This window comes from Lethenteron reissneri, chromosome 7 (assembly GCF_015708825.2).
Source record: "Lethenteron reissneri isolate LAM-NWPU_2019-01 chromosome 7, ASM1570882v1, whole genome shotgun sequence".
Taxonomy (NCBI): Eukaryota; Metazoa; Chordata; class Hyperoartia; order Petromyzontiformes; family Petromyzontidae; genus Lethenteron; species Lethenteron reissneri.
The window spans coordinates 9,892,781-9,910,966 of NC_083785.1; the positions used below are offsets into that span (position 1 = coordinate 9,892,781).

General features: G+C 45.2%; 1 protein-coding gene across 1 annotated transcript in view; it reads left to right on the forward strand.

Annotated features, from left to right (window-relative positions):
- Nucleotides 1–400: 400 nt before the first annotated feature.
- The window catches only part of KIAA2012 (KIAA2012 ortholog), a 33,546-nt gene continuing 15,760 nt past the window's right edge, over nucleotides 401–18,186 (forward strand). Inside the window, exons 1-16 of the mRNA XM_061575381.1 lie at nucleotides 401–510; nucleotides 1,324–1,489; nucleotides 2,181–2,612; nucleotides 5,947–6,094; nucleotides 6,797–6,967; nucleotides 7,843–8,015; nucleotides 9,551–9,616; nucleotides 10,113–10,242; nucleotides 11,142–11,260; nucleotides 12,250–12,838; nucleotides 13,138–13,278; nucleotides 13,497–13,880; nucleotides 15,205–15,429; nucleotides 16,186–16,263; nucleotides 16,348–16,415; nucleotides 16,829–16,904. Of these exons, the coding sequence (XP_061431365.1) occupies nucleotides 1,385–1,489; nucleotides 2,181–2,612; nucleotides 5,947–6,094; nucleotides 6,797–6,967; nucleotides 7,843–8,015; nucleotides 9,551–9,616; nucleotides 10,113–10,242; nucleotides 11,142–11,260; nucleotides 12,250–12,838; nucleotides 13,138–13,278; nucleotides 13,497–13,880; nucleotides 15,205–15,429; nucleotides 16,186–16,263; nucleotides 16,348–16,415; nucleotides 16,829–16,904 (2,905 nt within the window). The 5' untranslated portion in view covers nucleotides 401–510; nucleotides 1,324–1,384. The remainder of the gene's footprint in view (nucleotides 511–1,323; nucleotides 1,490–2,180; nucleotides 2,613–5,946; nucleotides 6,095–6,796; nucleotides 6,968–7,842; nucleotides 8,016–9,550; nucleotides 9,617–10,112; nucleotides 10,243–11,141; nucleotides 11,261–12,249; nucleotides 12,839–13,137; nucleotides 13,279–13,496; nucleotides 13,881–15,204; nucleotides 15,430–16,185; nucleotides 16,264–16,347; nucleotides 16,416–16,828; nucleotides 16,905–18,186) is intronic.

Genomic DNA, 18,186 nt, shown 5'->3' on the forward strand with positions numbered 1-18,186 from the left:
ATTGTCGAGAATGTGGTACTGGGAGGGTGGGGATGCGGTGGTCCTTGAGGAATATTGTGCAACGAACAAACAACTTTGCTGCATTGCGATTTAAGTAGACATCGTGTTAATCATTTATCTGTTGGAGGGGAGAGAGTTGGGTGCCGGCTCATTCAAGAAAAGCCCACGCAGGCCAAACCCTCCTTCTTTACAGCTCTTACCCACTGTGGCTTTGCCATTTTTTTTCATTCTTATTCTTCCACGGGTGGATGGGTGGGGGGTTGGTGGTTTAAATACGAAAAGGTTGCTTTGAAAAGAAGGCGAGCCAATGATGCACAAGTGAATTGTGCACAAGGCCGGCCGAGCATTGGCGTTGTAGTTACAGAGTCCTCCCGAGCCTGGCAACGCGAGAGAGGGCTTTTGATGGTGGTGGTGGTGGGAGTTTGGAGATGCATTGCAGTCGGCAACACAACGCACGCTTCGCGTTCTTCTTCTCCTCCTCATCATCATCATCCTCCTCTTCAACACGGTGTTTTTTAATTGCTATTAAATTATCGGTTTCTTTTTGTTTCCCCTTCAGATAACGCCGCTACGATTTGTGAAGGGAAATGGGGGTTTAGCTGTGTCCATCGAAGCGTTTTAAAAGAAGTGTTATTTTAGTGCGGTGTCAAAAAGGGAATACTTTTTTTTAGTTGATGAGTGTTTCGTGAGGCGGGGGGGTAAAGAATTACGTTGGGATATGAGACCAGTGTCAACAACAAGTAATCCCGTAACACCACAATTTATGTTCAACTGGAGGAAAGGTACCGTGTAACAAGTGTACGTAAGGTCGACACGTTTATTTATTTAAAACAAGCTTGTTATAATGTAAATCAAGGTGTAATTTATCATTAACTCAGTTGATACGATGAACTCCATTTATTGTGTCGGTGTAACCGGTTGTGTTCGTTACAATTGTTATCAAACAAACTGCATCCACCCTCTTTATCCGGATCATAAGACGCACCCTCTCGTCTCGTGCAGGTTGTGTATGTGGTGTGTGAGCAGCCGAATTTGTGTAACTTCATTACCACAACTTTAGGGCGCGTCTTTACTTTGCGGATCCTCTCGTGATCCAGATAATGTCAATTGCTCGGTGACACGACACATGGGCGCGATGTTGTCTCTTAATTCTCCACGTTGAAAGAACGGTGCCTTGAACGATTCCAGAATATTGACATTTAAAACAAAACCTAATCGTGTAACACATTGTCATTTTAATTCACGAGCATGCGATTCATTAATTTGATAGCAAAACAAATGGCACCCGAGGCTAATTAGGGTTGGCACTCTCTCTCTCGTAAGCATTCAAGCGTGAGACAAGGTGGAGTTGGTTCGGTCTGGAGGGAGCCTGCATTGAGGCGTCATGCTGGACAGTGACAGAGGAATGCCTCTGTCCCTGCTAAGCCGAGGCATTGGCCTGCTCGTTCGGAATGGCCAGGAGAAGGTGGAGGTGTACTTCGAGCCTCAGGTAACTCTCTCACGCACGTACGTACGTACGTTCATCCACAACACAAAGCCATCTTTAACACGTAGGCTTTTGCGACCAATATTATTATTTTTAAATAACGCGATCTAAACCCAAAAACGTTTATTATGGACAAAGCCATCTGCATTCATGTAAGGTGTGGTGAATGCATTTATGATCAGCAGCAGCATCAACAGCAGCATCATCATGAAATTAGCAGCAACAGCTGGGGGCAAGATCATCAGTAGCAACAGCAGGATTTTCATCACAAGCATTATCAGCAGCAAAGCTTCCCTATCAGACAACAATAGAGCAGATGAGGTATCGTCTGCTCTTCACCGCAGGGGCAGTTTGTGTTCTCATCCTGGCCGAGATGGCCTCCACTTCCTGAGGTTTAGACTCTTTGGTTTTTTCGGTAAAGTCACGTAGGTAAAAAATTAATTACTGAAAAACAACTGAATAAAATCATGATGTTTTTCATTTATTTATTTTTTAACCTACGTGACTTTTCCGAAAAAACAAAGAGTATGAATCCTTGCAGTCACGAAAACTTCAAATCTAGAATTCCTGAAGTTTGCTTTGTACTATCCAACACCTGTACAAATTGCAGCCCAGGAATTACCAGATTGCCCATGGTTAAATTTTTTTGGGCAAAATTTACGTGTCATTCTTTGCTTTCTCTGCAATCCCCGAGGACTATTTGAACTGGCGGGTGACTGGAGGCCGGCATCCCTCGTGCCGCTGCCCTTACTGGCCCACCGGTGGCCTGGCCAAAACCTACACCACTCGGAAGGGGCCCCTCCTCCTCTACTCCGAAGAGCTCGCCTACCCGGCGCATCTCTACCAGGAGGAGGTTCGCCGTCACCAGCGGCGTGGCCACCAGCCCAGTCTCCCGCAGCCGGAGAGCTTCCTCCAGCAGGTCCAACCCCACCAGCAGGAGCATCTGAATCAGCAGGCCCTGCTGTACCAGCAAACGCAGCTCAACCAGAAAGCTCACCTTCAGCAAAGAGCGAGGGCGGCGCGGAGAAGGCCGGCACACCCGGACAGGAATGCAGATGCCGTCACCGCACAACTGAAAACCCTCAGCGACTTGACCGATGCGATCTTGATATATGGATGCAGACAGGTGAGATAATGCCACGCTCGTCGTTCGGTCGTCATCGTCACTTTTATGATAATTGTGCTTTAAAGCTTTCGTGACTGCAGGGATTCATCTTCTTGGTTCTTTCGGTAAAGTCACGTAGAATGGAAATAATAAAATAATAAAAATAAAACATAAAATAATTATTTTGTTATGTTTTAGTAAGAAAATAATTAAAATAAAACATAATAAAATAATTATTTTATGTTTTATTTAGTCTGGGGTGTGTCATTCAGAGTCTGGGGTGTGTCATTCAGACTCTGTCTTCTCGACAGACCTGTTCTCCACCTGAGGACGGCTGCTTGCGTTGTGGCCGAAACGTCGTGAGAATTATTTTATTATGTTTTATTTTTATTATTTTATTATTTCCATTCTACGTGACTTTACCGAAAGAACCAAGAAGATATAATTGTGCTGTCCGCAAAATGTAATGCCACAAGACAAAGTGTTCATTCGGATCCCTGCAAAGGACTGCAATTGCCCCCCGTGTGCATTGGTCAGCAGAAGCAGATGTCACAGAAATACCTCCAGCACTCTTCAAGTAACCTTTATTGTCCACACTCGGAAGGGGTGCAACTTTTCCACCCTCCCTGCCCCGCTGCTGCAGATGCAGATTAGTTGCATGCCAGTCACACCGAGATGCTAAAACAATTCAAAGCTGCGCATTAGCTAATTTGAATGGAAAATCTAAATTAATATGATGATCTTTTTTTAGTTGGTCCAGTCACTGAGTTGAGACCATCCACTCTCTACACTTGGTAATGTGGCATAATCACAGTTTGTTTGGACCCACATTTCAACCCTAGTCGTTCTGATAATTGTTTTTTTACCCTTTTATCTGGCAACAAAACTGACACCTTTTTACAAGTTGTTCTGCTATGCTGGCTCAACACCCTGACCGCCGAGCTACCTATACATATATTTTTTTATGTTCAATGTCATTGATTCAGTAAATATAACGGATAACAATACGGGTAGTCTGGGATTCCATTACATTTAATAAAAAAAAAATTGGTAGCTTTGCCAATTTTTTTTCCAATCAAACTCAATTTCTACCTGCTGCTCCCATGTGAGCGAAGCACTTGTCAGCAACAGCTTTTGAGGCTTTATCTGCCACGAAAACTCTCGTGACACTCCTGAGGTAGTTTCATACCGAGTGTGGCAAACAGTACTGCGGCATATTCTTAGGTTTTTTCGGTAAAGTCACGTAGGTAAAAAAATTAAAATTAATTAAAGTAAAATAGCTCTCACTTGATATAGCTATCGTGCTGTGACGGTCCCACCTGAAGACGGAAGCTTGTGTTGCCTCCGAAACGTCGTGATTTTTATTTTATTTTTATTTTACTTTTATTAATTTACATTTTTTTACCTACGTGACTTTACCGAAAAAAACCTAAGAATATGAATCCTTGCAGTCACGAAAGCTTCAAATCTAGAATTAAGTACTGTGGCACTATCCTCAGTCGACCAGGCCAAACATTCTGGGCTAGAAACCATTGGCTACTATGTTGAGTAAACATTGATTGGGAGGTTGCACAGTAGCAAGGCCAAACAGTTTGAAACATTGTTGGTTTAGTTGTCCTCTTTCCAGTCTGGCCTTTGGACAAGCGCTGTAGCATGAACATAGCAAATAGAAACTTGATGACGTAGTGGCACAGTGGTGAGCACACTGCTCTGAACCCGGCGACCTGAGTTCAATTTCTGGCCACAGCTAAAATCAGAGGCTAGTGATATCCGAATCATTACTTGAAACCTCGTCACATAGCCCCCCCCTTCCCGCTTCACCAACCTGCATTGGTCAGTCTGGTCAAACAGCTCCCATGACCAACATGGCACGTGATGCATTTCACCAGCAGTGGATTGAGAATAGGCTGTTAAGTTATTTAACTGAAACGCTGTGCGGGATGGGTTCACGTTATACCTGAAGCCACTTGTTAGCCATGGGCAGGAATCAAACTCAGGTTGCCGGGTTCAAAGCGCAGCTCATTAATGTTCCATTTTATCGACCTCATGCAGCACGTACCAAAATAAATTAATAGATTCTTACCCAATTTAAAACATTTGTTATGACATGAATCAATTGTTTCTCGCCGCTATTGGTTACGCAGAATCATGTAGTGTGCCAAAACATCATTAATACGAAAGGTTTATACCACAGAATTGCAGCACTTAAGACAGCATGTTTAAAAGACCTCCAGCAGGCATATCATTGAACCAATATTCTTGTTGACCGAAGACAAAAAATGTGATAACCAATGCTTACTCGGCCGCTTCATCACTATTTGAACAGCCCCTTGCACATTTCTCTGGATATAATTCATTGATCTGTTATGCATTATCTAATATTATGCCGCTTTTTTCAAAACGGATCACGATCAAAATGGGAAGCAATGTAGTGATGGTTCACAGTATCGCAATAATTGTCCATTAAAATATCGCAATAACGCCACACACCTCGCTGAAGAAAATGAAATATGGGTTGTGCTTGCGAAAAAGACATGGGAAAACACTCTAGGGTCCCTTTGAAAGGAGTGCCACTTTGCAAGGCTAATTTAGACATAATTACAAGTGCATACACATGGGGCTTTAAGTGCATCTTATTATAGCTCTGTACCAAACTTGCTCCCGCAGGCGGTATTATCTTGAGAGCTCGGTGTCATACCACACGTGAATTATGAGCCTGATGATGACGCATGTGTAGACTTTGGCTCCTCGCGCACTTCCTTCAGACTCAACTAGCCCTTCTGATGGGTGGCTCAGGGAAATATTTGATTCCCCACAAAGAGAAATACACACCCGAGTGTGCAGGATATCGGCACTTCAGTGTTGTCCCCATGGTCTACTGCGGCTATACTTTGAGCGGAAAACGTCTCTCACCAGGGCAGCTGAGAGCAACAGGACTCTCTCTCTCTTATCCAGTTTTCACTGGCACATCACAGCCATGCCAGCGTGGGGCTCTCACGGTATGTGTGGGTAGGTTTCCACTGGCTAATTGCCAAGCTGAGCTCGAACAAAACCGTGAAACGTGAGCCTCATAAAGCATCTGATTCTGACTCGGGGGCCAAACAGGGTCCGTGACCGAGTTAATCACGATCATCGTGCATGCGCCTTAACTCGTGGATTGCCTGTAATGTCCATTGGTACAGTGATAACACGCTCTTCCCCGCGTCATCGACTCGTTCATTTCGTGTGACGTCAGCAGCATGGCTCGGGTTCTGCAGTTGGAAAAAAACATTGTGAGCCGCCCCGGGCTGACTCGGCACGGCCCCGGCACGGTTTGGTTATGCGGTGGAAAAAAGGAGGTTTCTGTGGTGTGCAGATTGTGGGAGGCCAGCATTGCCCGAGCATTCAGTCCCTTCCGTCGGAGACGGCGAGCAGGATTCGGCCGGGCTACTCCGCACGCCGCTACCTCTGCAACTGGTTTCACTCCTGGGATGAAGCATTGCTGCTCAAGCTCCACAATTCGGGTGCGAACCCTCGGACCTTTCTGCGGTGGAGTGTGTGGTGAGAATTCAGCGTGGGGTATGACGGCGCAGCGGTTAGTGCCACGAACCCGGCGACCTGAGTTCGAGTCCCGCTCACGGCCAACACCAAGTGACGAATATCCTAACCGGTCCTGGGCCTCCCCGAGTTCGACTCAGTCTCAAATGAGTACCTGGTGCGGTGTGTAAACATCGCCACAAAGGCGGTCGGGTATGGTGCTGGCTACCCCACCCCCTCGTGTGCCGCACCAGCCTTCATAGGTGCTTGGTAACAGCACTTGCCCCAGCAGTCTGTGAGGGCTATATGGAGGATATTTGTTTTTGGTGAAGACTCAGAATACCAGTGGATATTGTAATAACCATTATGCCTTCCATATAACCTGATGTAACCATACTGCTTTGTACAATGCGCACAGCCTTGTTTTAGACCACCACCTCAAAATAGTCAAAATTGTGGCTGTTTCATTTAGAGAGCCAAAGGAAAATTAGTCAACTGTATACCTGTATTTAATGAGTTCACGTGACCTTCCAGCCACTAGAGGCCTCAAGTGTTGCAAACATAACTCTGAAATAGAACCACAACCCTGACTGGTGACAGTTGATGGAATCCTTGCAGCTTTAATCACCACTACAGCCATAATATGTGTTTTTCCCTTCCCCCTCTGTGCATATTTTGGCTATGAACAGGTCGGATTTCATACTCCACGCTGTACCGGGAGGGCAGGTGGAGCCCACGCGCCTTTAGAAGAGCTCACTATGACCTTACTGCAGCGCCGCAGCCGTATCAGCTCACAAGCAGCATGCTGCAGGCACCCGGACATACCCTGTTATGCAGGACCGTTGCCAGCTATGCGAGCGGTATGCCGACGGTGACCAAAACAAAACACAAAAAAATCACCTGGTTACCAGAGAGCATCGTGATGTAGTAGTACTACTGTACTACGTGGATTTTTTTCCACCGTTGTGCTGTATGCAGCTCTCCGATATGCTGCTGGGCTTACCGCGAGTTGCTTGGCAGAATGTCCGACGTTGCATCGACGGTTCCCGACGAAGGTCTGGGACCCGACGACACGTGGAAACGGCCCGGAAACGCATCGGAGAGTTATCGTGAAGTCGCGGTGTAAACAAATTAGCGTTAGCTATTGAGCGTGCGGGTGGCGCAACTGCACGAGTGCCCGCGGGCCAGAGGGATTCAGGCGCCGGGCTAAGAAGAAGTTGGAAGTCATCATTTGTGGTTATTTCCCCCCCGGCCACCCCCCCAATTTCGAACTCCTCGCGGCCATGTAAGTCGTGTTGAATGAGAAAACCGGAAGGGAAAAATTAAACAACGACAACGAGGTGTGTGTGAGAACTCGGTGTTTAGAGTGAATAACCACGTGCACTATGAACACTGCCTTACATCGGATAAATATACGGCGGGCTGACGTTTTGGGCAATGGGCCTTCTTCAGAGCAGGGGGGGCAGAGAGAGAGACTCGCCGCCACGTGGTTGAAAATCACACTTTCCGCTCTCGTTCCCTGAGGCGATCGGGCTGAGACCATAAACTCGCTGTGCTTGAGAAACCCATTATACTCACAGGTGGCGGTTGCCTGGATTTGAACCCACGATCTCAGTGGTGCCAGCTCTTCACTCTGATCTTATTTCTCCTACTTCTTTAATGGCAACCCAGCGACTGATGGCCCCCTATCCTTGAAATGTGTTCCTTAATCACGACGGCACGCGGTGCCTTGCAGGCGATGAAACGGAGGAGAAGCAGCAGGGTTCCGGCAAGCAGATGACACTGCCGGACGGCGCCGGTGCCTCAAGTTTCCCTGACAGCGGCCAGTGCGGCGTTATCGGCAAATGCTTTGATCAGTCCGCGAACGGACATCGGCTTGAGCCTTCATCTCAGGATAGCATCGTGAAGGTACGGTCACAGAGGCTGTGGCACATTTGCACTTTGAATCTGAAATATGATGGATTTCTCAAGTGGCACCAGCAGATGTAAAGCACCTTAATTTGGTTAGATGGAAAAAGGTTTTTTTTATTTCTTGAGTGTTTTTTAGTTTTATCATCAACAAACACACTTTTGAAGACCTAAGTGATAGTTAAGAGTAAATACACCTTGAATTGAGCAAGGTTACATGATGTTGGGAAAAGAGAGAATCGATGCAATTCCAAAGAGGAGCAGTGCGAGAGGGGAAGAAACAGAAAGAGAAGTGTCATCACCTGCTGTTCTGTGGTTGGTTACAGTATGGATGAGTCGGAATAGTCTGATAGATGGATGGAGAATTCAGTGGTGGAGCAATCGGTTAAAAATAATATTTTAAATTGGATGTAAAGATGTAAACTCTTACAGTTCACACTTATTTTAAGGTTTTTTAAATGATTTTTTTTACATTGCTTACAGGTTCATAATACAGGTTTTTTTTGGGTTAGATCGCGTAAATATATAAATGTGTCGTTAAACCCGCCACCACCCGACACAGCCAATTAGGTTTGTCACGTAAACAGAACGTGGCCAATTCGTTACCAGTACAGCACACCGGTGTGTTGGAGAGCCAAGCCACAACATTTACAATCTGAGTACGACGTTTCGCCAGTAATTACAACCAGCTTCATCAGGCGACAGACAGATTTGTGGAGAAGTCCACCTGTTTCGTTCCTTAAATAGAGGCGTAGATGTGATGGCAACACTTGTGCACTCTTCTTGCACGAAATTGGGGGGGGGATTCATGAATCAACGCACATTATGCGAGCCCATTAATCTTGCATTTCCTGTCCAATGTCTGTACTAAAGCCTACATGTTAAATCGTTGATATTCCAATCGTGCTTGATTACTATTTGCCTTTATTTGTGAATGCGAACGGCATTCTATTATCTTCTTGGTTCTTTCGGTAAAGTCACGTAGAAGGGAAATAATAAAATAATAAAAATAACACATAATACAATAATTTTCACGACGTTTCGGCCACAACGCAAGCAGCCGTCCTCAGGTGAAGAACAGGTCTGTCGGAAAGACAGCGTCTGAAGTCTTTCCGACAGACCTGTTCTTCACCTGAGGACGGCTGCTTGCGTTGTGGCCGAAACGTCGTGAGAATTGTTTTATTATGTGTTATTTTTATTATTTTATTATTTCCCTTTTACGTGACTTTACCGAAAGAACCAAGAAGATGAATCCCTGTAGTCACGAAAGCTTTAAATCGGCATTGTATTATTTTACCTAATTGGGTGAATCCACATAGAAACATTGCTACCCACTGTGAGACTACCGCAGACTACAAATGTCTGTGCGAACACACCTTCTTGATAGCCGTGTGCTCGAAGAATGGCACGAATGCCCAAATGAACTAACGATTTTGATTTGTGACCCGGGTTTCCCTTGAAAGAGATACTTTTAGCCTCAGTGGTCTTTTTACCTGTTTTTTTTCCCTAAAGGGCATCTGTATATCTGTCTACAGGAAACCATAAGCAGGATTGATGCCCTAAAATCCAGCAGGCTACCTCCTATTGGTGCTCATATATCAGTAAGTGGAGAAGTTTAAGTTCACATTTTTTCATTGTGTTTTGGTACATACTGCTTTATTATAAAACTGTGTTTAGGCCAACTACGCTAGGAACACGGTGACGTACCTTGAGATTCCCGGCAACGCTCTTTTGCGTCGATGATGAGCGATATCTGAACTATTCATAACACCCACCTTCACTAACCCGCACCGACAAAGCATGCTGATGTTGGAAGTATGGTTAATCAACCCCCATGACTGACACTGCAATGTGGAGCCTTTCATGCAGCTATGGAATAACATTTATATGATGTTATTTGATCATATACACATTATATATTGGGTTAAAAATATATATTCTTTTTTTAAAGACGAGATAAGCTGCATTTATTCTTCTCAATGTCCTTAAGTTCTTACACAATGCGGGGTAGGTTAAATGTTGACTTTGTCATGGCCGTGCAACCGTGTTTTAAAAAGATGGCTTTTGTTTCCTTATTTTCCTTGCCTTTGACTGCAGCCCGCAGTGCGGGAGAGACCCCCACCACTTCACCGGACTCTCATTGACACCTCTCATCTCCGCAGCCCGGAGGAAAACAGATCCTTCGCATCATTTTATGGTGGCTCGCTCGCTGGAAACCGCAGGAAATGTCAGCAGTAAGTTTTTATCTTTAACGACTTACATGCCGACTTAGTGCACTATACGGCAAAGATACATCATCCTGACATGGTAATGATCACTGCGTAGGTTTTTCGTGGTTGTGCCGAATATCATTCCCATAGGTTTTCGGGTCGTACAACCCGGTGAGTATGTGGGTTGTACCACGTGTTGTTTGGCACTGTGTCCTACATGCTGGAAGCTTCTTTAAAAACTGAATATTCCATTCCTGAATGCGGTACAACCTGAAAACACCTAATGGGGTGATAGTAATCATCATTTTCATCATCATCAGCACCAGCAGTAGTAACATCATCATTAGCATCATAAATCACCAATGATCACATTCTGAAATACAATGCACCTCGATTTGTCTGTGGTCATATTTCCTGCATCTCAAGTAACCACAGGCTCTGTTGATCTGTGACACATCCTGTTATCTGCAGATGGCTCCTTACTCCTTACATTTATCCATGGATAAGTCATTCAAAAGCAGTCTCTCAAAAGTGATCAATTAATCCCATTTGCATTTTTTGCCAGATAAAAAGAGGGATTTAGAAGTGCCAATACATCCATCCTATTATCTGCCATTATCTGTGGATAAGCACATGGATATCAAAGTTTATTTCACAGACGTCGACAATATTACAGTATCCCCCAATAGCGCCCGCTCACATATCAACGCTAATGAGATAGGTTTCACACGTACTGTTGGACAGGTTTCCCAAGCCCAGCATCTAGTGCTGATCAACACCTTACATGTTTCGTCAGTTTAGTTCTCTCACGCATCTCAACGTTGTTGTTTTCTTCCCTCGCTGTTTTCTCATTCAATGCGACTTTACATGGCTGTGAAGTTTAACGCATTTTCCGAAAAACTTGTCTTTTGACAAGTTTCGGCGAAGGCTCTGGCTGTGGACAAACGAGACTCGGGATATGGAGAAGAGGACAGGGGGATGTCGCGCTTTCCTGCTGTCACAGAGACGATCTCGAAGGAACCGGCAAGAAAGCCAGTGAGTGATCTCAATCTGCATACTTATCACGTCATTCAATTGTCTTTTATGTAACTGACTAGGCTATTCTAGATTTGAAGCTTTCGTGACTGCAAGGATTCATATTCTTAGGTACAGCTCTTGATACAGCTATCGTGCTGTGACGGTTTCACCTGAAGACGGAAGCTTGTGTTGCCTCCGAAACGTCGTGATTTTAATTTTAATTTTACTTTTATTAATTTTAATTGTAATTTTTTACCTACGTGACTTTACCGAAAAAACCTAAGAATATGACTAGGCTATGCTGGTACTGTAAACCAGATCACTTGTAACATATGCTGGGGCCCTTCACCTGGTAGCCAGCATGCTATGATCACATTTGTTTTCTATGAGGGCAATTTGTTTTAAAACGAAAGTGTGCAAGCCTTTCGGCAGGTATATATGCAACGCGTTGCTAATCCACATCTGTACCAACACCACATTATACTCGTTCACACTTGCTGATTTAAACTGACTTAACTGCACTTGATGACTCGCTGGCACAAGTGAGGGCCAAACCACAAACTGCTGTACCTGCACATCTGGCTTGGAGGCCCTGTCTTCTAGTTAATGAGTAATAACTCTACCTGAACTACCGACTCACCCCTATCCGATGACCAACAACAATGACTTTGACATTGCTCGTAAGGCACTGGCGTAAAGCAGCATAATAGTATGAGCAAAATGTGATCTTCTTCTGGGGGTTAGGCCACGTGGTGAGCCTTACTTCTCTCAAGCTTTCGCCACCACAAATCGCTCCGGTTATCTTCTTCAATTCAACTCCTGGAAATGGATCACACTTGTTTGAGAGAACAAATGTTTGACACGTGGTCTAACCTCGAAGACCAGCAACACATACGTTCTAAAATTAACGGTGTGAGATCACCCTTATGGACGTGGTGGCGGAGCATGCACATTTGCCCGTGAGCAAAACCACCTACGCGCCTTTGTGTGTTTTCGTGCACCGGCAGCCAACGTCCGATGGCGTGAAGCTGCCGCTCATTACGATGGAGCCTCCTGCCACTCCCCAGAAGCAACAGGCCGGGGATAACACGGAGGGGGAGGCAGAGCAGAGGAAGGGACCTCCTCAACCACTGCTGCCGTCCATCTCCCGGGGCAGGTCACCCACGACGGGGCAAGGCATCGGCCCCGTTCAGGACCGCGTTGGTAGAACGTGGGGCTTAATCAAACAGGGGGCCACGCGGGGGGGCGTCACACCGTTCGAGGCGGCCCGGGCAAAGCCAGCAACAGGCGGCGCCCGACACGGCCAAGTTGCCAGAGACGCTGGAGTGAATAGAATGGCACGAGCCGACCAAGGTGCCGTCACTTTCGTCAAGCCACAGCGGGATCGTTCCCCGGATCGTGGAGCGACCAAAGCTCAAGTTTCGTTGCCGCCTGGAGATGAGCCTGTCTGTGCAGCTAAAGAGAGAGATGGAGCACCAGGTGTTCACTGGGGTGATGCGGTCGTTGCCAGCAGCTCAGGACAACCGGTCAGGCGAGCGACGGATGTGGAGGGACCTTCAGTTGTTGGCCAGATGGCTGCAGGTGAAAGCTCTCAATGTAAGCATTACATGAAGCACCCTTGTATTTGATGTGACTATAGGGACAGTAAACTGTCAATGTGTGGGGAATGCCACAGTGTTTCAAATATTTTTTCACGTGTTAAATGTTAATAAAATTTCATATGGAATCTGTTCTAGATTCTTGGATTAACATGAAAAATCTGAAAATCGTGGCTCGATATGAGATTTCGTATGATTTAAATAACAATTGTTTTGAATTCATCTAAAGATGTGTATGTGGGGATACCGGTGTATAAATATATTTGTTTGCGATTATTCATTACCCTCATCCTTCAGATGAGTGGCAGCTTCTTGGGAAAAAGGGGCCCGGCAGCCATGACAGTGCGAGAAGCAACAAGGGAGGCAAGGGTGCACAAGACATGGGCATCAAGGGCGACAAGGCCGGCAGAGACATCGTCATCAACCCAGAGGACATAGGTAGGGTTTCTACCCATCCTGGTTTTCCTAGGAATATCCCCTTTTTGAGATCGCTGTCCCTGAAAATCTAAAAGTCTTCCCGGCATATTTAAAGTCCCAGATTTTGTCAGTTGCGTAGTAATTTACTACTCGAAACGATGCATTTACACGTATTCTCCCCTCTTTTTTGCTATTGCGAGATATTATTCTCATCATATTTTTTTCTTCCTGTTCCTCAGAGGTAGCACAAACTGTAGACGTCGACCTCGAGTTTCCCCCAGTGGCCACCGGGGTTAACGTGGGTGCCGGCGAGGTTAGCGGCGCCAAGGCCGAACGGGGCGGTGCTAAGCCTGGCGGTGCCGCCGCCGCTTCTGGGGCAGCAGGCGCGAGGACCGGGGGTGGCGGCATGAAGCCCGGCGACGCGGCCGAGGGCAGCGGCGTGAAGGCCGGAGCCTGCAGCATCACGTTTGAGGGCGGCACCGAGGGATCGGGCAACAGTTCGAGCAACAAGCTCAACGGCGGAGTCACTAAAGGCGTCCCCAAGGCCTCGGGCGGCAACGCGAAGGCCGCAGGTGGCGAAGGGACGACCGTAGTGAAAGGGAATTTACCCGAAGAGCTGAGAGGTCGGTGATTCTGCGGTGTTTTTTGTTGTTGTATTAATACTAACAAGGCGAAAATACGTGAACGCTGAATTTGTTTTCGTGACGAGCACTTGTAACCATCTTCTACGGATTATAGCTCCCTCCGGAAAGTAAGACACATGGCCAACTTGTGCCCGGTATTAGTACAGTCATGCAAATCTGCTCTCACACACGGACACACATATGCCTGCCAGATTATAGGATGCACCCCCACCTTTTTCTTTAATATAGTTGGAAAAAATGCGTCCTATAATCCGGAGACTATGGTATTAACTGAAAACCTACACCTTTACTGAAAGTACAGTATGTATGTTGAACTTCTTTCATGCCTGCTGATGTCTTATCACCCTCTTCTCAACAGGTGATTGATTATGGTGAAAGTGATCGCTCCATATCTGACAAGTTAGAGTGTGAAGAGATGTAATATATGTGTTGAGCTATGTGAGAGACGTGCAGAGGCTTTAAGAATAAAATGTCGTTTTTTGCCTAATGTATCCCTTATTTTAGTTGGTTACCTATAAACGAATCACCTTTTTTTCACCAGCGTTATGCTTAACACGGAGGCTTTCGCGACCAATATTATTCATAATCAACGTTTTTGGGTTTAGATCGCGTTATTATAAAAATTGTAAATGTTGTGGTTTCACGTTTCAACACACCGGTGGGCTAAAGCAGTGAACTATTTGTCTTTTGTCAACGTGACACTTTTTTACTGATTGGCCGTGTCGGGTGGTGGAGGGTTACGACACATTTATAAATAACGCGATCTAAACCCAAAAACGTTGATTATGAAGCGTTATGCTTATCAGAATCTTTGTTTATCCTGGAGAAATCTGATGAGCAATGACGTTATTTTTGAAAGATGTCCAGTAGCTCCACAGATGTCCGGTGGGCATCATCATTATTAAATCCTTTATATTAAGTTCACTTGCTTGCTTGCGCGCTTACAACCGTGCAAATCTTTCGGTCGTTTTTTAACCCACTTCCCGTGATCCAATCGAGCTGACATTTTGCACACTGACTCGTTGTGCGTGACAATTTATTTTCGTGAAAAATGTTTTTCAAAATTTTCCACTATTTAGGAAAAAAAAAATTCATATTTAATTTAAAATACCAATGTGATAAAAACGAAACTCTTACTCAAGAAAAACAGAAATGAATAATAAAATAAAACCGATGCCACGCATATAAAGGATTTATAGTGAAAAACTTTGTTTCTACGGGTTAATTTTTAACTGTACCCTTACAGATCAATCTTACGCTAAAACATACTTTGTGCATCCTTTACCCCGCGTGCATCTTATAGCCACACACACGGGAGGAGACTTCATGGGCAGTGCTGTCCTGGGTCCCGACGGGGAAATCATCAAACTATCTTTGGTGAGAGCCGCCTATTACATCGACGCGAAAGGGCAAGACGGCGCTGGAGATGTGCTCGTGTTCAACGTGAGCGTGGAGCACAACGCTGCGGCACACGAGCGGCAGTGGAACGCGCTCCTGGGGACCTCGCAGCGGAGAGGAGGAGACGAAGGTACGCCGGCCGCACCTTTAGCACCACGCGCAGATCTTGATCGCCGCTATAAATGTCCACTCCGATAAGCCGACTTCGTTGAGCGACTATTTGTGGCCAAATTTCGATTTAAAGCTTTCGTGACTGCAGGGATTCATCTTCTTGGTTCTTTCGGTAAAGTCACGTAGAATGGAAATAATAAATAATAAAAATAAAACATGATAAATAATTCTCACGATGTTTCGGCCAGGTCGCTTCTGAAAAATAGCTCAGTGGGCCTTACCTGGTAAAATAAAAAAAATGCTCGTTTTACAAGACAGCAGCAATCCTCTCGGGAGAAAACGAGTTAATGTTTGCAGTGGGAAGTGAGGTGAGATCGCTCCGTCTGTCTTTTGTTTAGGCTCGCCTTGTTAAAACAAATGCTGCCATTTGTCCTGTGCAGTAAAATGTCTTTTAAGACTGCAGTGACACGAGTGGGGAAATGTAAAGCAAATATTTGTATGTTTGTACGGAATAATGGCATCGCGGTTACTGTGCTATGAACTCGGTGGTGACCTTGCTTCAATTCCTGACATTGTTTAACAACAGTGGTGAGTGATATATGAACCTGTTCTGGACCTCTGCTAGGTTGACTCGTTGTGTAAACATCAGCACTGCAAAAACTAAGATGCTCTCTTGCGCAATGACAGTCTTAACAGGTGTTCTGATAAAAGCACTTGCCCCAACAGTCTATATGGCTAAACAAGAATCTCTGTCTGTGTGTGTGTGTTTAAAAAGATGTGAGGTCAGTCGAGTCTGGGGTGATGGAAGACGAGGATTACCAAGACCTTCCCGTTTCCAACAAACAGAGCCCACGTAATCCAATGCACAAACTCACTGCCACGAATTTAGTGATATTCTCACACATGTCTTTTACTAACCACTGTTGCATTCTTTCAGGTGACATTGACACTGATAAAGACACAAAAACTGAGAAGGGGACCACTGCTTTTTCTGCTGTTTCCCAGGTACAAAAACATGCGTGTGCATAACCATCATCATCAATCGCGGTGATTCATTCTCTGCTTAATTAATGCTTCCTTACCAAGTCTCTATAGCTCATGGTATTGAACTCCAAAATTAGATGAATTTTCAACATTCGGAGCCGCAACTTTATCAATGTTTTTACTTTACCGTTTGCATTGTTTCCCTTTTGCTCTCTCTCTCTCTCAGTTTCACAATCTCGTTCGCTCAATGTATCTCTACGTGTCATTTTCATAAGTTGTAAATAATCGACACTCGCACGATTCGATACATGTATCTTGAGCGTGATAATTAATTTTTTTAGTCAAATGAAGCATCGCATGCCTCTAGTATCTACAGCAAAGCGAGGGCAATGATGTAGTCTGATGTCATTTATTTTGTTTCTGCACGTTACCAGGGAGCTGCAGACAGTGGATTGTTTGTTACAAGTCCCGTGACAATGTCTGAACTGACGGAACCTGGCACGGGCATGGGTGAGCTGTTATTTTTGTTTTCTCTTCATATTTTTGTATCTGCAGTCATGAGACAAAGGATCCGTTAGAATTACTTGCAAAGCAGTTCATCTCTTCCGTTGTTAGAGAATGGCCCGCAGAAGCAATTATCAAAGAGCTACCACTGAGATTCCTTTCAAATGACCTCTACCCTACACAGCAGGGGGGAATAATTTCCCCGCATACCCTGACAGTAAAAGCAATATTTCAATTCGTAGAACTGGAATTCAGTCAAATCGCTATGAGACCTCCTTTACCAGTGGCAAAATATAGTAGTAGGTTTTTACCCTTTAAACTGGCACAAAACTGACACCTTTATACAAGGCATCATGTTTGCAATAACTACAACACAAGCAATCAAAATGCAAACAAAAAGAAACAACTTTGATAATGGTAATGATATGCACTGTCCTTGAAGTTGATTGGTCCACACCCGAGACAGCTTTCCTTAGAGCCTAGTCTCCATTGGTGTTGGACCAGATGACGCGTTTTGGTGTTGGACCAGATGACGCGTTTTGGTGTTGGACCAGATGACGCCTTTTGGTGTTGGACCAGATGACGCCTTTTGGCGTCATCTGGTCCAACACCAATGGAGACTTGGCTCTAAGGAAAACTGTCTCGGGTGTGGACCAATCAACTTCAAAGACAGTGCATATCATTACCATTATCAGAGTTGTTTCTTTCAGTCAAATCAGTTTGCAGTACTAAACGCCTTTTGGCGTCATCTGGTCCAACACCAATGGAGACTAGGCTCTAAGGAAAGCTGTCTCGGGTGTGGACCAATCAACTTCAAGGACAGTGCATATCATTACCATTATCAGAGTTGTTTCTTTCAGTCAAATCAGTTTGCAGTACTAAATGTCGTGGAGGTTTTTTTTTTTTTATGCAGTGGCCGGATTGACACCATCAAGCAGTCAGGCGACGACCATTGCTCTCATAGGGAAATGACTACCCTCTACCACGTGTGAAAAGGGGATGGAAGCAATCGATCTGTGATATCCATGTCTGTGGACCATTCTCTCATTGGTGACCGGCCTGAGACCATAAATTCGCTACACTTGAGAACACTGGTTTAATCACGAGTGGATGAAACCTAGTTGTGGCGTGAGAACTAAACGACAAGTCACAAGCCCATATACAATGCGTTGTGATGAGGCCAACTCTGGTTGTAAAGGAGCTAGCGAGTGTTTGCAGACACAGCAATACAATTACACGTATTGTTGATGTGCAGCTGGGCATTAAAAACCACAATCACGGCTCCTGC